The 23,978-nt window shown below is 40.1% G+C and overlaps 1 protein-coding gene across 3 annotated transcripts in view; it reads right to left on the bottom strand.

Annotated features, from left to right (window-relative positions):
- The window catches only part of DYM (dymeclin), a 230,402-nt gene that overhangs the window by 131,841 nt on the left and 74,583 nt on the right, over positions 1-23,978 (bottom strand). For all 3 annotated transcript variants that reach the window (XM_075726068.1, XM_075726069.1, XM_075726070.1), the window contains 3 exons: positions 11,299-11,481; positions 5,931-6,109; positions 4-129 (listed from right to left, as the gene is read on the bottom strand). In XM_075726068.1, the coding sequence (XP_075582183.1) occupies positions 4-129; positions 5,931-6,109; positions 11,299-11,481 (488 nt within the window). The remainder of the gene's footprint in view (positions 1-3; positions 130-5,930; positions 6,110-11,298; positions 11,482-23,978) is intronic.

Here is a 23,978-nt window from a genome sequence, read left to right as displayed (position 1 = left end):
CACCACTTCATGAATGGACCGGTTGAAGCCATCATCCTCTGTAAGGATCAGCAGAATTATAAGAGCCATGTAAACATGGTGTGAGTTCCTTTCTTCAACATGATACAGAATTTCAAGTATTGGCAGAACCTTTAGGGAAGGAAAAACGTGTGTATTACTTTAGTCTTCAAATACATCAGACAATAAACAGAGGAGACTCTAAACCTCCTGTGTATCACCCTGCCCTTAACAATATCATAGCAATTCCTCCCTCTTGAAATAACCACCCCTAAATAGTGACGTACACTGTTCAAACACCTTCCATCTGTTTCATTCTGTCTCCACAAGAGAGTCTAAACAAATTCTTTCTTGTGGTCAGACATGGAATTTCAATTCCTAATAAATGAGATTTCCAGCCATACCAGTTACCATAGGCTCCGAAAGCTTTAGTTCCCCTCTAGACTATGGGAAAATAAAATCGTTAAACAAGATTTTCACCAGTTCAAGCAGGAAAACAATTATTTCTAACCATTTGTGCTACCACAAGCCTGGTCTGAATGGACTTTCCTCATCAAATATAGCCAAGCATATTGCAGCTGAGGTGCACAGAGGCATTTTGACACCTGAAACTCAAATCCCATTTTGGTGTGTGGAGATAATCCCAGAAAAGAACCAGTTTGGGTTGGGTTAAGACTAGAAAAGGCCTGTTTTTCCAATTCTAGATAGCACGCAGCCAAAGCGAACTGACATTATGATGAGAGTTCAGCCCAAGGTCTTGCAACATTTCCACCAGGATGAACAGCTTAAGCCAAAGTCTTGCAATAATAACAAAAATGAGATTTCATTGCAACAGCGAGCATACCTGAATACTAGTCTAAAGTTAATCCAGATGCAAACGTTGTCTCTCTACCAACTGAAAATTAGCTTTCCACTGGCTCAGTACAACGTGGCTTCCCCAGGCTGCAGACATAGGCCTAAATCGCAAAATACCCTGGACGAAGGAACAGGAGAAAACTCTCAATTCCAAGATAGCGGATGTGATGCAGAATTTGTTCCAAGAAGCTTCTAGACACCTAAAGACTCACTGTTTTTTTCAAAACAGGCCAAGTGCAGCAGGACGAATCATGTGAAACCTATTCTGGTGAACTGCCAGGACACCGAGTGCTTCACAAGCCTCTGAAGTTACCAGAATGTTCTCTTACAATCAACCAGTCCCAAAACAGTTGGAACATATTAAAACACACAACAGTTTCTATTAAAACCAATGAGATTGATCTAAATGCTGCAGGCCGCAAAACCTTTTGACGGATGCTTTGGCCAGGGTCAAGACAATACCACAACAAAAGCAGAGGGAAAAAAATATTTACTCATTGCAAACATCCTTCCTTCACCATTTCAAAGGATCCTCCACAAACCTCTCTCTCCAGTTGAAACTGGAGTCGATGTCTTTGTCTTTTGTGAATATCGGTCTTGAGCGTAAAGACTAGGTTTTCCCTAGAATATTTACTCAGCACACAGCAAAAACCCCATTACTCCTTTTCCTCGGGTGGGGGAAAAGGGAGACAAACATCACTGCATTAGTCCAGTGTTCAACTTATTTCCATCTCTGATATTTATATTGCCCGTAGCTTTGCATTGCATAAGCCGAAAGTCTTTTCCAAGTCCAAGCGTTACGATAAGCTGCACACAACAGGGAGCAAAATAAAACTACCGAAGGATTGCGTGTATGACTTGACTTTGCAGGGACAACAACAAAAGCCTTTCTGAAGGACACCAGTGGAACAATTTCTGATTTTTTTAAGACAGTTCCCAAATACCCATGTACTCCTTCAGAACGGCCCAACTTATCTCCTCTATGTACATTAATATTTGGGCAAACTGTAGTTGCAAAAGTGCATTCATGTTCCTTACGTGCTCCAAGTCCTAGAAGAGCGTTGCTACAAACGGCATGAAAAAAGGGTCCCCTGATTCTGACACCGAGACATTACAGGCATTTCCATATGAGCCGATACGTGAAAGTACTTCTACTAAGATTTCAGAGTAGGCGCTGAAATCACTCTCACTCGGAAGAGCGAGTTGGCTCTCCGGATCACTGCATTCGGCCTTCCTGCCCCAAACACACCTCGAAAGCTTTCGAAAGCCCGTCCCTTCTCCACTCCCCCGGCCACGTTTTCCTCTCCACTCCGCTGTCAGGCTTCTCTCCATCTACGTGCCGGACCAAACTCAAGAGGCAAATGGCGACTTAACTCTCTCTACCTGCCATCTCCAGATGAAAACAGAATCAGTTCATACAGTTTCTATAACTTTCTTCCTCCTCTAAACCCTTTTTCCTTCGTGAACTGATTGCTGAGGTACACATACCTTTAGGGCAAGTATTACCGTTCTCGGAACAAAAACTATTTGACAAGCCATCACTTACGTAAAAAAGACTTAGGATACAAGATTAAATTAAAATTTTACTTGTATTAAAATTTATCTAGGATTGTAATCCTAATGCATTTCTACACTTTTACGCACACACATTAAAACTTTTATCTCTGTCTTAGGCACTGGCATTGTCCGGCCACGTACTGAGAAGACAACAACCGCTTCTTTTTGTATTGCTGGCCCTTTTATTCATAGTCATTAAAGTATCATTACTGAACTACTGCTAACACTCCTCCATCAGGAGCAGCTTTTAACTGGCAAGACACAGCCACCATTAAAAAGTTACTTTTAATCCCCAAAACAAGGGGCAGGTAAAAACAGACACTGAAAATTGCAGGTGCTATATTCAGTCCAAGGTCAGGAACAGTTTCCCCAGCAAAGAGTTTCAAAATAGCTTGTCTTTAGTATACAACAAAATACAAGACCGCATAGCCACACAAGTAACCTGCTTGAGCCAAATTTATACCACAGGAAAAAATATTGCTGTACTGTCAGTTAATATAAATACATCATCACATACATTATTTCAGTCCAGACACGTTGAGCAGCAGCAAAATGTACAGCGTACAGCAGCGCTGCACAGCTCAGCAGCCAAAGCAAACATATTCAACAGAAATAGCTTATTTCTTACAAGCAGATATATCTCAGTGGCATTTTTACCTGCAGTATGGGTGTCAACCACTCTTACAAACAGAAGGCGGCTCAACATTACCTCGTCCACAGACCACAGCGCTACGCTTATGAAAAAAGTTGCTAATTGCCCCCTATTTCACCAGTCCCACCGCTTCCTGGAGAGTCCTTCCAAGTACTTTCAGTAAGATAGCCCAGTTCCAGATGTGAACACCCCTAACAGCATCAGATTTAACCCAATTATTTTATAAAATGATATCAAGCGACATGCTGTAAGTTAGGGAAGACACACAAACATCCCATTCATTCTACCAAGCAGACTGTTACTGTAAGAGAAAAAAAGATGCACTGCCTTACTCTGATAAAGCATTATAAAGCACAACAGAGGATGAAGGTATTTATATATAACTGACAGAGGTAGATTCATACACAAATGAGGAAGCAAGCTGAGACATTATCTATTACAACAGTGGACAAAACCACACTGAATCAATTTACAAATGAAACTGAAGTTACAAAAGAGCAAAGACACATTTCAAAAAACCCCTAGGAAACGTCCCAGATCATCTGCTAGTGATGCTTCCTGGGCACCAAAACTGGGAAGTATTAAAACAGGTGGAAGCACGGCAGATGCGATGCACCGAGTGCAGCGATACAGGAACAACCTGCAAAACCCCAAAAAGTTTAAGATGAGCGCTCAGCTGACCGCCGACCTGATCTCTCATGTAGCACAGACTCTTACACTTCACCCAGCTGCCTCTGTATGAAGAGGCCACTAACTTAGGCCATATTCCTCCAAAAAGGCATCCACCCTCAAAGATATCCATAGAGACCACTGTGTTGCCTCTGAAGTAGTTACCTTAACCGTTTTGTTCCCATATCTCTTAAGTTGTGGGATGCAACCTCCAGGCTTTAGCTCTTAGCGCACCTCTCTGCAAGCAGAGTCCTCCTCGTTGAAGGCTTTCCCCTTGTGAAGGCACGTACACATCCCGATGCTTCTCAAGCTTTTCTGACCAACTCAGCTAAGTCAGCTTTCTAAGCCTCTCACAGTTTTGTTGTTAATTTTAAAGCCAAAAAAAAAAAAAAAAAAGAGTTTCTCTACAGCCTCTCCATTTTTCAATACCCTGTAAATATTTCATGAAGTATGGTAGTACACCACCAGCATAGCACGCAGCGTGTTAGCACCACTCTTGCAGTTGCCATATAGGGAAGGAAATAACCCGCTCCGTACCCTGCCCCTCCGTCTCATTTACGAGCCCAAGACTGAATTAGCCTTTTTCACCACAGGGTTGTAATTAGGAGATCGTGATTTCTTTGTCCAGTAACCCTCCAACCCCCAATCCTTTCTGTGTCTGGCTCAGCCTGCGTTACTAAGCAATTAAAACTGCTCTTCCCAGTTGCCCGCTGCTCATCCTTACCTACCAGCCCACTAAAAACAAGAGAACTGGACAAAGATGTCACTAACGTGTCAGTAGTGAGCGCAAAAAGCAACAGTACGCGTGAAGAGTAAAATGAGAGCAGACCGTTTCAAATTTTGGTATTAAAAAAATAAATCAAACATGCTGTTGACTTTTCAGTGATGCTTTTCTCAATTTTCTCAGCTTTTCCCACAAAGTGTCTGATGTTGCTGATTATTTCTGTGACTCTGGGATTTTCTTTTTTTTTTTTTTTTTTTTGAGAGGGAAGAAAAATAGGCAATAATATATGAAAATATCCCACATTGCAGAGCATCTGAGTACCTACTTTTGGAGTTGTTTTGACATACACACCTCATGCTTTTTCTGCAGGTTTTACAACGTATCAGACATCATAATTATAAAACAATGCATACACCTAACCTTCATTGCTCTAAAGTAAATCAGCATGGTTAGCTGCCGTGAAACTTGTCATATCCCATACTAACAGCCCAGAAAATCCAGTATGACCATTTGTTCACAGAATTCATGCAAAATGACTCAGGCCTCACCCAGCTAATCTGCAGCGGACTACACAGGAGTTCAGTCTTGAATCAATTCAATATCAACCGCCTCATACCCGAGTTTGCCAACAGTGGCGTCTATCAACTCTGATTTTAGCAATACATCTGCTAGAACTTGGACCAAGACCAAACTCATTCCATATCTGCCATCAAACAGGCAAGGGATCTAATTATCTGGCAAGATTCCAAATATTAAAATGGAAAGGGTTCTCTATTCCGTTACCAATTCCCCTAGACAGTCATTATCTTATTAAAGGAATGCTTTTTAATAAGTAAGATTTGTTAAAGTGGTTTGTGACATTACTAAATGTAGTGGGGAGCATAAGCTAATTTATAACCTACAAAAACCGTACCAGGTGTCTGTTATATTGGCTATTAACCACAATCCTATTTAAAGCAGCTAAAAAGTCACTACAGTTGCATTTCTATAAAATCTGTCAGCTGCTCCTTGAGGAGTTTCAGCCTCAGGTCAACCCTGTAAGACATTTGGCATATTAGTCAAGTTACAGCTCATTTTGTTAACTATTAAGCCCTATACGCACACAGTAAGCTTGTGTAACTTTTTGGCCTGAATATCTAAAAAAAGAAAAATAAAATAATGACTAAAATGGTATCTGCTATCAGTTTCTTTACACCAGGCTCAGAGCTCAGCAGGGTTGACCTGGATCAGACAGTGGCACTGAGAAAGAAGCAATCAAAGACAGCCTGGTAGCTTTATCAGTACCATCTTTTACTGCATGTTTAGCATCCTGCTCCTGAGATGACAAAATAAAAGTAAGTGAGCCAGAACCAGTGAAAAAGTGAGCCAGAACCTACTGCCCCCACCGCAGAACAGGGGACACTGGCAGCTGGTGACACCCAAGCTTCCAGGACCAGCCCCTCGTGATGAGTATAAGGCAAGCAGAGCAATACTTACAAGATTTTCTATGTCCGTTCGTGCCAACACATACGTCCGTACGTTGCTGTTTTGATGCAGAAGCATGTATAAGAGAAGAGTCGCTTGATCAGATTTCTGCTGCTCACACAAAGCTGTGTATAAACTGTTAAAATTGATCTGGAAAGCGTGCGGATTTGATGATGAAAAAGCAGTGCTATCTGAAATAAAGAAATAAAAAAAAAAATCTGTAACAAATACATTTACCATCCAGCTATTTGTTAACTTTACAAAAATCTCTTGGTAAAATATTTTATATGGACACCACAGTAATGAGGAAACAAAAATAATCCATGACTCTTATCACCAATGGTTATAAACCTTAATAGGGTCTCACGAAGCTTCAGTTGTGCCAAAAAGCTGTGGTTGTCCTCCCACATGAGCTCCAGTAAGACCCCCACATCTGCACAAGACACTCTTTTTTTTTTTTTTTTTTTTTTTTTTTTAATAAAGCTATTCTGTTCGTCCAAACAGCTTCCACTGTTAGGAAGGAAGGCAATCCCAGGAGCTGCTGCAAGGAGGGCAGTGTCTTCTCTGGAACCCATTAGTAATGACAGGACAAGAGGAAATGGCCTCAAGCTGCGCCAGGGGAGGTTTAGATTGGATATTGGGAGAAATTCCTTCACAGAAAGAGTGGTCAAGCATTGGAACAGGCTGCCCAGAGAGGTGGGGGAGTCCCCATCCCTAGAAGTGTTCAAAAAACGGGCAGAGGTGGCACTTTGGGACATGGTTTAGTGGGCATGGGGGTGTTGGGTTGATGGTTGGACTGATGATCTTAGAGGGCCTTTCCAACCTTAGTGATTCCTAGTTTTACTTGCATTAAAAAATAATCCAGCCACCAAGCCAGGAAACATGAAATTATGACTCTACCCTTCACTGGTTTAGTGGTGGACTTGGTAGTGTTAATGGTTGGACTGGATGATCTTGAAGGTCTTCTCCAACCTAAACAATTCTATGATCCTATTATAATTCAAGTGTTTCCAAACCCTGCATCCCAAACTTCCAGGTTTAGTTCACTGGCATCAAGGTGGAGTATCTCCTATCCATCTGTTGGCATGAAGGGCAGATGCGCATAGGTCAAGACTATCAGTCTATTTTCAGTGAAACATAGGTGTTGCCAGACTTTAAAGATGCGTGGGTGGTGGGGAGTTTAGTGGGTTAATTAAAGCGATTTAAAACACCGCATCATGTAGTTTAACATCCCTCAAAGTAACAGCAGTTTGTTCACGTTTACAATATAATCGGTGCCAGAGCTGGAAGCAAGAATAAACCCGATTTCTGTTCACAGAACCTTTTCACAAGAAGCTTTACCAGTTTCAACAAAAACGTCCATCAGCACAGATCTCTAACATCTAGGAATTTCCAGTGGAAATGGAAAAAGCAAGTGACAGTCAATGCACTTGTACTCAGGTCAGAAAGCCAGATTCATGTCCTTACTCAGCCTCCAGATCTCCCCAAGTCAGAGATTTTGCCTTTGGTTCCCCTACAAAAAGACCTTTGAGAGTGCAAGGTTTTGTTCCAGTGCAGAGCAGGTTCATCTCTCAACTCTCAAAAAGCTTCACAGAAATTCATATAAAGTACTTTCCTGTCCAGCTCTCTTCAAAAACATCCATTCAAAGCATGCATCTTCTGTGATGGATACACGAAGTAGGACAAATCTGCCTTTTTGGGCTGATTTATTTCAGCATCCTGGCAACTGAATACAAAGGCTATCTTTTCTGAGCACACAAACAAGCTATGCATATGGAAAAATTACAGCAAGTTCATAGCAAGAGGATATTCTGGGAACAATAGCAGTTTGGATACTGAAGTATACTAAAGGTCTGGACTTAAAAATTTCCGTATTACTATAAACAAGATGTCCAAAGTTGAAGAATTTAACTAAAATTCCATTTTTTCCCCCACAGTAACAGACTACAGATTTCCAAATTGTTTATCGTTTATTAAAAATGGATTAACTTCGGAAAGCTCTGCTGTATAAAACAGCATGGCAATACTACTACGCCTGCACAGTGATTTGTGGACAGGAGGGATTTTTAAGGAGAGGAAGAAAAGACTCAGAAGGATAAAGGAAAAAAGAAAAGCCAATGCAAATGTCAAACCTTGCTTTTTTACAAGCCATTTTACAAGCAAGTGGCATTATGATAGCCAGCATGCTAGGCAGCAACTATGGCACTTCATCCGAATCTTCCTTTTTTCCTCAAATCCCAAAAGATTTCTCAGATATTCTAGACTGCATCACCACAGAAAAGGGCAAGAACAGCATCGCCACACCTGTGCCCATGGGCAGCAACCGTGAGCCAACGCAAATTTGCCTCTTAAATGAGTACTCCCATGGTTTGAAATCATAGAATGCTTTGGGTTGGAAGGGACCTTGAGAGATCATCGAGCCCAACCCCCCTGCAGTGAGCAGGGATTGAACCTGTGAACTTGGCGTTATTAGCACCATGCTCTAACCAACTGAGCTAAACCCGCTGGTTTCCTACCAAACCCTTCCAACTCTTCTGAAGAAACCTCTGTGCTGGTAGGGCCTGGTCACACAAACACTCCCTACGCCCACCGAGATGCGGGTGTCTTGCTTTCCCCTTTCTTTTTAGCCTGTACTCTTCGCAAAGTTTCTAAATAGCTTTCAGTATGGAAGAACGTGGTAGTTGTCACTTATTTTGAACAGCACTTCCACCCTCTTTGGAAGGAAAAAGTGCTTGGAAGACCTGCAGGAGCCCCACAGGAGCCCTGGCTCCCAGCGGGTGTCTGGGGCCCGGCGGAGACGGCGTGCCGGGGAGACGCTGCTTCTCTTGGCCTGGGCGAGGGGCGAGGGCTCCAGCCATTCAGCTGAACTCAGCAGGAGGCACCGGAGCAAACGCTTCTCCGTTCTGCAGGAGTCGGGAGGCACGGCCGCGCACACAGAGGCGAGACGCGGCCCATCGGAGACGGAAACCCCGCTTCTCCCCAAAACGACGCACCAGCAGGCAGAGGAGAGCCCAAAGCCTGGCTTTTCTGAACGGCCGTTCCTGCCCCCACGCCCCTGCAAACACTGATCGTCATTATGGACTGATTATGGTTTAAAACCGTGTTGCTTCGGGCGAGTATTTCTCTTTACTAGGGAAAATTTGGATGTAGACAGCAAAATGGGATCAATTCAACATGCTCTGTTAAGCAGCAACCTGATGCCACAGTTCCTTAGCTGAGGAGCATCCACTGACTTTCGAGCTTCACTTCTGTGGATGTTTAAACTGTGCCACTTATATTTATAGCACTTCACTATCAGTTTTATTAAAGAATACTTAAAAACTGTAAAAAGAAAGTCTAAACAGTATTAAAGGAACTTAGAGCCACAGCAGCATATCCTGTATTACTCTACAGAACAGTAAACTGACCAACAAAAAAAATTAAAACTATTCTAGACCATGTAGAATGAAGAAAACTATCCTGAATTTGATTAGTTTTGTCCCAATTAAATTACATAAATTACTTGAACAAAAAAGCCAGTTTTCATTTTATAGTCATTATATATATGTGACTATATATATAGTCACTATAGATCATTATGACAGTAACCAGCCTTTCTTTTTCATCTCATTCTCCTCTTACCAGCCCCTCAGAACGTTCACAGGAATCACATTTAAGCTCAGTTATATGAGTGGAAACAAGTTTATGGGAAACAATAAGTCATTCTATAAATGTATGCATCTAGAGAAAATATGGCTTTTCATGCTACTTTTGACATAGAATAAGTTCTTTTAAAATTTTATAGTGATACACGTGTAATGGTTTTCAATGAAATACATTACTAGTTACTGATGGCATGAAACAAAGTCAATCAAAATAAAACATTCATAGAAGTTTACAGTTTAAAAAACAGAACGAAACAAAACCTGTATCAAGAATTTGATCACAATTGCCTGTAAACAGTATCCAATAAATCAAAGGGGCACATTAGGACTAAGAATTCTTATGAGAGCAATCCTCCATCCTCAGAACCCAAAAAAAAAAAATCCTAGGTGAAGGTGAATGAATTTAGAGCTCAACCTGCTAAAAACTTAACGGTTAAAGGAACACAAAACCTCCCCCCCCCCGATCAGTGAATAACTCGGAGGTATCCATGTGGCTTCACAGGTTCTGATGCACACCTGAGCCGTGCCGAGTAGCTCTGTGCATGCTGTCAGCCTGCATAAAGCCAACAAAAGGCAAGACCCCCTGGCTAAAACTTGAAGAGATTTAAGCATATGGATAAAGTATATATGAAAAGAAGCACACTGCCTGCAAGCTGAGCTGTCCAGATAGTCCCAGCTGTGTTAGGGCATTACTGCGTCCCAAGCCAGACCGTCCGCAGCAGGGCACTGCGAGCCAGTACAGCATCGCGCCCGCAGTTACCCAATGCCCAAGTCTTAGGTTCTCACATGCTCCCTGGTGGGTGTGTACAAACGTCTCTGGGGTGACAATATTGTTCAGTGTAAGTTGTGCTGAAATCCCAAAGGAGTCTCAAAGAAGCAATTCTATTCTGCAAATTAAATCTTTTATGATAGCGATGGGGAAAGTCCCTTTTTTATTGGGCATTCAGTCTGTGCCAAGCATACTTCCTATGCCTAAGATCAAAGGATACTTTGACTCTTACAATTGTTTAAGACTCTTTTTGATGGCATCCAAAAATCTCCATGGGCCAAGTAGAAACCCCTGGAGGTATTTAAAAGACGTGTAGATGTGGTGCTTAGGGACCAAAACCACTAAAAGTAGTAGACTTGGCAGTGCTAGGTTAACGGTTGGACTTGATGATCTTCAAGGTCTTTTCCAACCTAAACGATTCTATGAGTCTATAATATACGGACTGGAACCAGCCTTCTCAAAAACCAGGCAAGCGCTGAAACAACTCTGAAACATTCCATATATACAAGTCTTTTGAAGTGTTTACATTAACCAATTTCGCCTCACATTTGCAATACAAGAATACAGTCAGCAAATCAATCTGGTTAGCAATTCAATTGCTTCTCTTGGCTCTAAGGAACACGACTCCAGCTAAACAGAATTTCCCCAAGTGCTATAAAGTTTTAGGGAACTCCTGCAGATTCTTGGACAACCGATCTACTTATAGGTCAGTTTTATTTATATTTTATGAAATTATGAAGCTTTCTAAAATTTCTCAAGTCTGAAGGAAAGAGTATCCTTCTCCCCCTGCCCCTTACAATTAAGTTCCAGCAGCTGAGGAACTCCATCTCAAAATTCCCAGAAGAAAATATACTATTACTGCTCTTTCATAGGCTGGCTGGAAGGAAAACTGATTTTGGAAAGAGAACCTCTAAGTAGTTGCAGCAACTTCATCAGTTCATGCTTAGAAGTAAGAACAGATACAAACCTTGCGTGTTCTTGAAGGACATAATAGCTTGCCTGTAGGGATTCGGTGCATCTGGAGCATCGGTCAGGTTAGCCAAGACCAGCAGAAGGAGGAGACTCTGGTTAGCGAGAGGGGAGCACTGCTCCAGCTGTGGCGTTGGTTTACTCCCCACCCCACCTAGCGTGAAGACTGTCCACAGGCCAGCTAAAGAGAAAAAGGCAAAAAAAAGTCACGTTTGTTCACATTTTAATGAACAAAGCTCCTTTAGAGGAAAAAACAGCATCTGACACACAGGTAGAGAGAAGAGGGAAAAACAATTCGCCCCCATACGACAAGATGACCGGTCTGGCTACTTGACTTCTCAAAATGAAAATTTCAGCAGTGGGCATGGGGAGGCAGGAATTGAAAGATTACTGGAAATTCAAGAAATTTAAGTCATAGGAATATATGCAAATGAAATCAGGAGAGGTGAAACAAAAGCATATGTTTGAAGGGGAAAACCTTAAACACAGAGCAGATACCAGCCGAAGGATTCAGGGAGCAGTCCTGATGATACTAACGTGCTACGAGAGGAAAAGGAGCTTGCAAGTTGCCTTTTTAATAAAACCAACTCGGTCCATCATGCAGCATTTTTCTCATGTATTCTATTTTTAAAAAACTCAGCATATTTTAGGCAAAACACAGTAACAAAAACTAATACTGCTTAAAGTAGAACCTCCAGATTGAGAGTCCTGTAAAGATCATCATCATTGCTCATTATTGTGGGTAGACAACATAATAGCAAATAATAAACTTCCTGGGGGAAAAAAAAACCCAAAACACCAGGATCAACAGCAATTTAAATGTAAATTTTAAGGTATTATTAAACTCAGCCTCCTATTTTTGGATTCCTACAGAAGATGAAACAACTTGAAAAAGCACTCCAGTTGGAAGTGCCTAACACTCCTCTGAAATTCCTTTTTAAGAGATTGCATACAAGATGTAAAGGTACAGAAGTACAAATTGTTTACAATCATTTGAAGTTAAAAATCTAGTTAAGAAGAAATAGAAGTTTGAAGGGACAAATCGCTATTGATGCTGTCAAAAAAACCCAGACCGATTGATTCCTCTTGGGCAAGCAAGTTTTTGCTGTCCCACAACTGCCTCGAAAATACACGGGTAACAAAGCACCAAAACTTTGTCCATTTTAGACCTGCAAAAATTTATTAGGTAGAAAAATGTAAATAGCTCATCATTGCATACCAACTCTCAGTTCTTTGCTCACTAACTCCAGTTAAGAATGCATGTTCGAATACCCTCCCCTTTATGTAGGGGCATATATACGGTGCATGTACAGCTCCAGTATTGAGGCTGCACCTGAAGACTGCTCGTTAAAACTCTCATTATCATACTGTTTCAACTTTGATGTTTGAGCCTGAAATGCAGAGTCATTTTCATACTTAATCCTTACAGCATTCAGGAAAAAAAAAAAAAAAATGAACTTCAATACTAAAGTCCTGCATTTGAAATTCCCGTTCCTAATTACAGCAGTGTTGGTGAACCAAGTTGCCCAGCTACGTGCCCAAATAGCGACTAACAGGAGACTGGAAGGCAGAAGGGGCAGCAGGGGAGGATTAGAGGCAACTCAGCCCTCTCCAGCAAGTCCATAAATCCTTATTTCCTTGCCAGCACTCGTAAGATTGTATTACACTGGGGGGGGGGGGAAGCCCCAAAGCTGAAGCAGAGATGCTGCAGACTCACCATTACTGGGGAAAAAGGCAGGGGAAAGGATAAAACTTGCCCCCGCCGTGGCTACGGTGATAAGCAGCAGCCCCTCCCAATCACACCAAATCCAGTATTTGTCCCCAAAAGCCTGCTTTGCACTTAGTTTTCTGGAGCGTATCTTGAAATTTTATGGCAGAGACTGAGCATTTCAGCAAATTATTCACTTAATAGGTCCAAGCCTTGACTTACAGAGCATAACAGTAAGAAACAATCTCAAGTTTAAGACGACCCCAAAATTCTTATTTCCTTTTTTTATTAATGCCTAAACTGAAAAATAATTATAACACACTTTCTTAAAGACGACAGAAAAATTAAGGAAGTTTAGTTTTCAATCTTCTACTCTGAGAGATTCAAGGTGCACAGGACAAAAACTTTTAAAGTCGTTTGAATGCAAAACATAAGCATAGTATAACCAATTAAAAGTGTTTGAAGTACTTAGCCCTACAAAATTTCAAACCAAAGAGTATTTTTCTTCAAATATAATTATATAGCCAGATTTTGTAATAAACCAACGCTCCCTTCATCAACACAATTGCAAGGCAATTACTGCCATGTCAAGGGCAAGGGAACTAATGCCATTCAGTGTTAAGCAGCTTGAAGGAGTTCTAATATAAAGCACTATAATTACAGCCGCCTTAGCAAAAATTTCATGTTACATTAATAATCCTTTATCACCGTCGTTTTGATCCACCGTCCTTAAATCAGAACGAAGCTGAATAAAAATGCTGACCACGAAGTTTGCTGTTCAACTCACACGAGTTATTCAGATAGGTAAGATGCAAAGAAATTCTTTAAAAAAAAAAACCCTGAAGTTATATAGTTATCATTGATTGTTAAATGTATTCAAATTCAGCACATTTCCTCTCTTAAAGTAAAAGCTGAGTGTAGTTCTCAGCTAAGCCAACATTTTTAATTTTCCACCACCCCACCCTTCTGCGGCTGGCATCTGCCATTACTACACCTTTCCTCAAATAGTTAGGAAAAGAGGGATATGGCCAAAGTACTGGCGAGTAAGTTGAATCTTCCACCAGGGAGAATGAGGTAATTATGTCCAAGAGAAATCTGCACATCGATACATGACCCAAGTAACCTCCTGAAGTTGTGCCTCTCGTTGGCAAGTGTATTCCTCCAGAAAAACAACCCCATGATAATGGGTTCATAATATTCCTCTCAGTTCCAAACTGTAATGTTAAATTAGGTGCTAAGTATTGGTTGGTGCTCCCAACCTACTCAAGTGAAGAGACATTTCTAAGGAAAATATTGTTTCTGATCGTTAAGAACAGATTAAAGTGCTGAATCAATAAAGAGCTGAGGAGGACAGAGACATAAGTAGTCAGTGTTTCTAGTTGTATTCTATACGTTCACAATATTTGAAATATCACTTTGCTACACCTGGTTTTACACTTATGTAAACTTCAAAATCAAGCCATATTTAATTTTTTTAGCAAATGAAACAAAACTAAAGTAATGCTGCAAGCCCTTAGAAGCCCTCCTCACCATCTCCTTTTCAGATCTAAAGTTACAGTTAACAGAAAACTAAATACACAAAAAATATACACCGATACAAAAAGAAGTGCCCAGAATCGCACTTCGGATTCTGCTTCACTTGAACAGCACAGAGAAACGGAATAAGAGGAAGAAAATCTCATGTTCAAAATTCCTGTTTGGGGCAATAGCACAGCCATAGGTAGCTGGAACGGTACTAGTGCTGCCTGGCTTCATTAAAAGCACGGAATAAAATTTGCCTAGACACGTTAACATATAGTGCTTGGATTTCTTTCACATCTACATTTCACTTTAAATTTCATCGACTGCTATTCCCTTGTCATTTTAGTATATATCCCAAGGGAAGTGCAAATAACAGATGTTTTCCTAAGTTTCTGTATCTCTGAGCAGTGGCAAAGATGAGCTACAATTCTCAAAACTAAACAAGTGAACTGTGAAAAGGATGAAGGGGGTGGATTGCCTTCAATAGCATCATGACCCAAAGTGCTTCTGACGCCCTATGAACTCTGAAAAAGCTCTATGTTACCAAATACTACCTTTCTGGTGCTACTTCGAAGCGATGAAGTTAATAATCCTTAACCCTAAACCAGTCTCTTCAACGTTTATGTATTTGGATCACTTATTCCAGCTACAGAATTGACTGTTTTCTGCAAAATACTTGTAATCTATTTTTAATTGCAATTCTTTAACATAAATTTCTTGACTCAATTCCACATGGAACCATGTTACTAGAATTTTTGTCAATTAGAGAAATATTAAAATTTTGCCAATTAATTCTGGCAAATACACAGACACTTTGAGAAGGAACAGACTGCGTTCACCTTTAAAACAGAATGAGCAGATCCATTTTTTGCCTTCTGTTCCACAAAACTACCCTCCACAGCTTTTTTCCTTATTCCTACAATTCTCTGTAAGGCCCAGCAAGGAAAGCAGGTATTGCTTAAGAGCAAGGTATGGGGTTTTTTGCATTAGAGAATCTGAGGTCTTCTGTAAGACGGCTAGAAACACTTTTCATAGCCATGAAAACAAACCCAGGATTTTAATCGAGTTTGACAGTCTGTGGAACAACACTTAATGGCAAAATGAAGTTAACGACACATTCATCAAAAAAGAACTTTCTTTCACCAGACTGTTATTTAATGTAAACACAATTCTGCAGAAATCTCAGCCTAACGCTCCGCTCGCTCTTACACAACACGAAGATACAAATACGGCTCGTCTTTGTACCTACTTGGAGAACAGTTTAAATGCACTTATTTACTTCCATGTGACTAAGCGGAATTTTACGAGCTTGATTTTGAAGCCATTTTAAAACCAAAAGACAGGGTACTTTAAAAATTTACTCATTATAAAGCATTGAAATTTGTAGCCAACCAAACTTCTAGCACTGCATACCATTATTTCAAGTTAGTATATCAACAAACCGTGAGCTAGAATTGATTTGCGAGCTTTCTTGGGATATTTATGAAACCAGTTGCAATTCTTTCACAAAACACATCATCTTCGCTTTCCAACCTTCAGTGTAAAGGCTTGGAAGATAAACCTCTGAGCTCTCTCCCTGGAAAGAGCATTAAATTAACACAGAGGAAATTGGTGTTACTTATTTCAAAGTACCTTTCTGGGAAAAGGACTTTTTTTTTATTTAGTAGCAGTTGCAAAATGCAACCATATTAATAATTGAACTTCATCAAGTTTTCCTTTGAACGGCCTATCCTTCATTAAGTTTAAACATGGGCATTAAATTTCAATTAATGCTGGCACTGCCTTTTTGAGTATGCTCATTTCTCTCACCACTGGAGCTTGGGAACAGAGCAGATCCTTTCCTCGCTCCCCCATACACACAACCCAAGTCCTATCATACATTATTAGCACCCTGACAATGAGTTTTATTGCTTCTGAAACTGTTTTGCAGAGTGCACTGGATGGAGGGGCAGCCCTGGGCTGCTTTCGAGACTGAAAAGGAAGAATTAAGTTTTGGTAGACATGAAGACCTTCAAAAGACCCTCCTGATCTCTTCCTGTCATTTTAACATTTCCAAAATGACAATCCTGCTCCCTTGTTGCAAGAACGGAAGAACACAAGTAGATGAGGCTAGAGTAAAGTCAGTAAAGAAAGCGTTAAATATCAGAAAGAAAACCCAACCACAAAAAACCCCACCAAACAGATCTAACTTATGTTTCAGTAAGTAATCTGTTTAAATCAAGTCCTAGCTCCACACCCCGCTTTCCTATTTATGAAACTTTCAGCATCCAGAAGACTGTTCAATGCTGCAACAACATCTAAGGCAGCAGTAAATACAGATTATGAAGAATTAAAGCAAAAGTGATTTTCATTGCATCTAATTGATACCATCATGTACTTCCTCCACCAAAACCAGTGAATAACGTATTATTCAAAAACATTACAATTACTATTTCATTCTTATTACATTCAAGCAGCAGCTTTGGGAACTTGAGGGTGGGGGTTTTTTTTTTATTTAATGCTTATTATGTGTGTCACATTTCTTAAGTCAATTCAATGGTTCTCACATTGTGGTCTGATGAACACTTTCTGGTGGCCCATGGAGAGCTGGCAGTTCATGTTGTGCTGGCTCTTGTCCTTGTTTCCAGCTGCTACATTGTGTTAGAAGAAAGCTAAAAATACATAAATACTTTCCTACAATTACTTTTCCATGTAAGCAATTTCTCAAGTTGCCACGGGGATGTTATGTGATAATGAATGGGAGAGGAAAAAGAGGTCCATGGAATCATAAATGGGAGAGGCTGGATCAGAGAGGCAACTGCTCTATCAAGATGCAGTTCACATAAAGTCTCAAATCAAAGTCATTTCATAGTTTATAAGCACCTCCTTAACATCTCAGGTCTTTATATAAGCAACCTAAAACTGCTAATTGTGAGGAGCACCGGGTACGCTTGCTTAAAAGACTATAAAATCAGCAGCTCCATTAATTTTAGGAAAGTCCCATTGCAAGTTTTTGGAAGATTCATTACAGCTAGAAACTAGCAAGGCTGAAATATAGAATAATTTTTATGTGGTTAATGAACTCGCATGTTAAGTATTCCATCCTCAAGCAACATTAAACTCATAAGGAGCATAAACACACTGGTGTGTACACAAACCACAAGCTGACTGAAAAAGCGGATCTGATTAGACTGTAGATTTTTTAGGTAGGGAAATTATAAAACTCAGAAGCGTAAAAATGGCTGGCCTAAATGTTGCAGTAACTTTTTTGTTTGCAGTTAACTTTTTTTATTGCAGTAACTTCTTCAGCTGACACAAGTTCTTATAAATGATAGGTTTTTGCAACGTTATACCTGACACAGTAATACCAATGACAGAAGTAATAATTTTTAATTTTCAGCAATATTTTTCATGCTCTCCATTGTCTGGCATGAACCTAACAGAATTAACCCAAGCTAGCTTGCAACACAGAAGGAAAGGTATTTTAGAAACAACTACAAATGGATACTTTCTGGGCAACGTACGGTCTAGCAAAATAAATTCACATTTTAAATACTGGTAGGCTAGCTGGGTTCTAAGTCATCAGCAGGCTGCAGCAGGAATTCACACGTGGGAGATACTAAATTTAAAAACTTGTGTGCAGTGCTGTAAGCATTTTGAGACAACAGCTACGTACCAGGCCGTCTTGACTCTATTTACTGTTTGGAATACAGGAACGGTAAAGGATGTGTGTACCAGTAAATGTACCAGTTGAAACAGCATTTCTAGGCTTAAAATCCTATCAAGCTACCGCTTGGTCCTTGGTGCAAAGTGCTGTGCAAGGTCAAAGTCACACGTCTCAACAATTTACATAGTGCATTGCTATGGGCTTTATTTCTGGTGCTTTATGCTTTATTATTATACTTTATTTTCAGTATCTAATTCCTAAATACTACAAAAGAGCGACTGCAATGCTATATGAAGATTAAGAGCATGGTTTAGATGATGACTTTAAATGTTTAAAAAAAAATTGTAGAAAACACATTTTAAAACCAAGTTATTTTCTTCTCATCAAATCAGTGCAACAGAACCACGAAGCCTGGCTCATTGAAATATATGACTGAGTACGACTTATTTGTTTGAGGTTTTTCACACCTAATAATACTATTCTAACAGAGACAAGTATGTCATCCTACTCGCCAAGAACAGCAGAAGGTAGTCATTTCTGTGAAGCCAAACTCTGCTGCCTGCCCCGCTCCTGATCACAGCCTCTCCAGGCAGAGCCCAGTTTGTGTGTGTGTGTGTGTGTGTGTATCTGTATTTTTAAAATACACCCCAGGCACCTGATTTTTGCCCGTCCCCATTGCTCTCGGCAATGCTGCAGCAGAAGGGGAAAGCTGCAGGGAACGGCTGAGCTATAGGAGCCACTGGAAAAAAAAAAAAAAAAAAAGACAGCCCAGCAAAGCTCCAAATAATCTCTCCGAAAGCTGCAGCACCGAGAAGCACCAACGTGTCCGAGGAGGCCGGGGCCGTGATGTCATTAACACATTCTGGAAGCAGTTTTTCAGGAAATGAATCATGGAAGCAAGTGAAATGCGAAGACCTATTAGGTAACTGTGTTCATCCCCTACCCATGCAACAGTGTTCCCTCCAGTACATTTTGTTATTCTATCCAGTCTAATTTTAAGGGACTAGTAATGGAGCTTGAACCACATCCTTTGGGAAGAGTGTTCCATAACCTAATAAACCTCAATGTTAAGATTTTTTCCTAATATTCAGCCTAAGCATTACTTTGTTCAACTTCATCTACTTATTCCTATAAGTGGTTCTGTGTAATACCATAAAACATTTCTTCCCCAGTTCAGTGTTTACAGCCTTTAAATAAAAGGCACAGTCCTGTCTCCTTTGTTGCCTCGCCAAATTATATACACAGATTTTTCTTTCCTTTCCTTGAAAGTCTTTTCCACTTTGCTTCCTGCAATTAATCCCAGCTCCAACACTTTGTGCAACCTCTCAAACATCACCGCACTGGAAAAGAGTACAAATACTAAACTGCATAGATTTAATAAACAAGCGTGTATTCCTCAAATCACTGCAAAAATAGTGTTTATTTCATTTTAAACTATTTATCCTCTTTTTTTCTCACTAGATCTCAGCAGTTCTTCTGTGCCATCTAAAACGCTACAGGCTTTTTTCAGGGCAGAAGCCCCATCTATGCCTTTAGATTGCCCAACTCGTTTGTTTGTTTTGAACTTCAACATAAGGAGAAGACCACCTTCTCCCAAGAGCTTGAAGCTCAGCTACAGACCTGCACTCCCATCAAAGCTTCTGACACCATGGCTGTATGAAAAATGTATAAAGACACCCCCAAAAATTATTTCATCTGAAAAACTACAGAAACATTTATAAACAAAGTCAACACCTTTAAGCTGTCTCGCTGAAGTTAGACGTTTCGTATTTCCAGATGGGGTCTACTTCTCTTACTTGCACACAGATGCTGAAGAACGGGATGGCTTTGTTAGCTGGAAACCTCTGAAGACATTTTGAGTATCTGTAACACGAATCTGAGTAGTAGACATATCTGGTGACTGACACCTTGAAGAATTAAGTAAAACAAATTACATACCACATTCCTGAATCAAAAGGCCTTCGAGTTGCCAAATAAAGCTGGAAATAACTCTAATAAACCATTAATTCCCTTCAAGAAATATATTAAAAAAAAACTATAGAAAGGGAACATCTTAAACAGGGAAGGAAATCTTGACATTTTTGTTAGCTCCACTCCTGGCCCACTGCTGGAAATGCCTCTTCCAACTGCTCTAGACACGAGCGATACAATTTCTGAGCTGGAACAATTTTTCTGCTGCACATTTGAAGACAGCCCAGTATAACTGAAGCTGCAAATGTGACCACAATATATTTAAAAAAAAAAAACAAACCACCCAAACAAAGGTTTTATGGTATTATATAAGAACACAATACCACAGCATTATGACTCTTTGGAATCTGGGAAACTAAATGCAAGCTAGAAGAGGGTGAGAGAGAGGAAAACGTATGAGAAATGTGGGAAAAAACTGCAAATCCACCCAGTGTTGGATTCAATTTTACGACAGCTGTCTGACTCAATCAGCTATCAGCTTTGGAGCAGCAAACCTCAAGCCAACAAACAAACTCACACAGCGAGACATTAAAAAGGAGTTGCTGGGTTTTTTGGGCTTTTTTGGTTTGGGGGTTTTTTGGTGGTTCGGCAGGGGGTGGTGGGGGTTGGGTTTTGGTCTTTTGTTTTGTTTTTTTTAAATAGAAAATTCCTCTGGCTTTTGCCAAGGGTACTGTCCTGGTACTTTATTGTTGTGGTCAGAACGGGAGGGAGCACAGTGAATGTGGATAATCCCACTGACAGGGGGATTTTCAGTAACAATTTTTGTCAACACAATCAGACAAAATTGGGGACAGAAACAAATGTGGAAACATGTTCAAAAAAATATCTTGGCAAAGTGAGAGTAACATTTATTTGCAGCATTGATTTTGACAACACAATGATCAAGCTAGTCCACTGAAGAAAAACACTACCCGGACCAAACCGATGGCTCAAAGAAACCGGATGAAGACGACGGAAAAGTTAGAGAAGTTTTAAAAGTTGAGTAGAAAGGAAGAAATAATTTTTCAGAGATCACATTATAAATAATTTTTCAAGATCACAGGATGATTCAGGCTGGAAAGGACCTCAGGAGGTCTTTGGCCGAACCTCCTGCTCCAAGCAGGGGCAGCTAGGAGGTCACACCAGGTTGCTCAGAGCTTCGTCCAGCCAAGTCTTGGAAACTTCCAAGGATGGAGATGGCACAACCTCCCTGGGCAGCCTGCTCCGCTGCTTGACTGTCCTTATGGTCCTCACACATAAATATTTCCATAGGATTCCAGAATCTCTTATTTTCTTTTCAAACTAATTCTTCATTTATAAAATGGAAAAAAAGTCCCCTTCCAATCCTACATGTTTAAAAGAGGATTAAGGGAGAAGGAAGACTAGCAACAAAAAAGTTTTCAGAAATACAAAATAAATTTTTCAAGAAAAATGAGATGTAGTGACACTGATATCTGATCTTATAATTTCACATTCTTTCCTCCCTCTACCTCAACAGATTTAAAGTCAGGTGCACAAGATTGTTGGGGAAATGATTTTAAGATGCATACATGCTCAAAGAGGAGATATTTTGAATTAATTAAAGAGCACCTTTAAACCTAGTGCTGGCATATGCAAACATTTAAAACAAATGAAATACTAGCTTTACTCACCAATATCAAAGTTACTTTTACTAATACAAAACCAGCAAGTCGAACACTTGGCAGCTGTACTTGCCAGTCATCATTCCTTTTGCGATAAAGTCGCTAGGTACTTAGCAGCAATCTGAGCTACACCTACCTCTGCGCAAGGCACTGTAATATGCATATAGGGAAAGCATGCATCTGTTTCAAGAGTTTTTAACAGAGAATAGAAGGAAAAAATACAAACCCTGAAAGAAAAAATATACAGAACAGATGAAGGTAATTGCGTTTAGTATACTATAGAGTAGTTAAGAATGATTAAGGAATGTATAGTGTAATCCATCAAGGTGAATTTATGATACTAGTCTAGCTATAAACAGCTTGAATATTTCGACAAAGACAGCAGTCAGAGTAACATGTGATTCTTTCTGGAAAAAAATCCACAACGATCACACTCACGCTACCCTAGACAGTGACGCCTCTGCAGCCAACTCAACGGTGGGCAGAGAAACGATTTACAGTGTTGTAAGTTTGGAGATGGCATAATGGTAAGACAGCATTCTGAATTCAACAGAACTCTGGAAAATTACAAGTGAGAAGTCTTTCAAGGGTCGGGTGTCCAAAAGCGCTCCATACACCACATGCAGACATTTCCAGGAGAAACTATCTCCCATTTGTGCACTGCAGAAGAGGTTTTAGATCTTCAAGTAATGATCTTGGTAGAACATAAAGCATGAACCGTAAGAACAACTGGAGCTGCTGACTGCCAGACATTTCTGCAAGGCTGATTGCTATTTACTGGAGAGTTGCAGCCAAAAGTTTTTAAATAGCTCCTAGCATACTGCAGAATACTCTCTGGATTTATCCTGATAACCTTGTCCTCAAATTATTTTTGGTTTACTGTGCACTCAGAGAATTGCAAGTATTTGTTATCATAAATTTATGCACACCTTGATTAACCTCCCTTTCAGAGAGAGGGAACAGAAACCTTTTAAATCTCACTTAATAGAACAGGGCTGCCAGCATTAATTCCTCTCCATAGCTTAAAGGCCCAATATTACTTTTTTTTTAATGTAGATAGATATATTTGGGGGTTTATATATGTATATATATTTTATATAAGCATAACATTTATTTATATAAATTATAAAATATAATCTATTTATATAAAGTATCAAATGTATATTATATCAACTCTAAACATATAAATAAGGCAGAATCATGAAGTGCCCCTCATTTATAAATACACATTTGTAACGCGTGCATTAAGTGCCAATTTTCTCCAAGTAGAAGGGCTTCTCCTATAGGCAATTTGCTGGTATTCCACGCAAACGGGCTCCACTGCACTTCAAACACAACATAAGACCTAACTTAAAAATGTGGTGTTCAGGTACCGACACAAGCGGTAATAAAAGTTTGTAACACTTTCTCATTCTTCTCCTACTGCCATGTCGCTCCGTTCCAACCATGAACCACAAGATACACAAGCGACGCAGATGTTCACAGTTTCAGGCCACTGCAAAAATCACAGTTGTCCACGTTGTGCCTCAGTTCCCTTCTCTCACTTATGCAGGTGATACCAACGCATCTACTCATGGGCATCCATATTTTCTATGCCTTCGATAATCCTATCATAACTGAGAGCACTCAAATTTTCCTCTTTTACCACCAATCTTTTTTTCTTGGATTCCAGTATTATTTCTAAATAGGGCTAATCAGCATATCAATATTAACTAATGCTTTTGAAGCAGGACCCTCAGAAGACCTTCATACCTACATAGAGATGGGGAAGAAGAAATTCAGACTGCCATTGACAGAAGTGACCTGTAATGCTGCTAGACAGATCAAGGCATCCAACAACTGACCTTTCCAGAGCAGTTAGAATTTTCTATCACTTAGCAAGTTTAACACACCGCTCCTGTTGACTTGTAGTGACTGCAGGCACTCAATTCAAGATGAACCCATTTCCTAAGTGAGACATGAGAACATGAGCAACATGAGCAAGTGGCTCCTGGGAAAGACTCCCTCTAAAACATCCTCTAAAAAAAAAAAAATTAAATGCAAAGAGGGAAGGGAGAACTAATTTCTTCATCTTTCTCTTCCCTTACTTGAACGTATGCAGCTCAGTTTCCATGGCAAGTACCACAACAAGACATATCCCTTGTTGGAGACTTCAGAGCTTGTTCTTGCCACCACTCGAGGGTCACATCCAGACTTATGTTCAAGTTCAG

The sequence above is a fragment of the Pelecanus crispus genome, chromosome Z, assembly GCF_030463565.1.
Source record: "Pelecanus crispus isolate bPelCri1 chromosome Z, bPelCri1.pri, whole genome shotgun sequence".
Lineage (NCBI taxonomy): Eukaryota > Metazoa > Chordata > Aves > Pelecaniformes > Pelecanidae > Pelecanus > Pelecanus crispus.
This window is presented reverse-complemented; position numbering and strand designations above follow the sequence as displayed.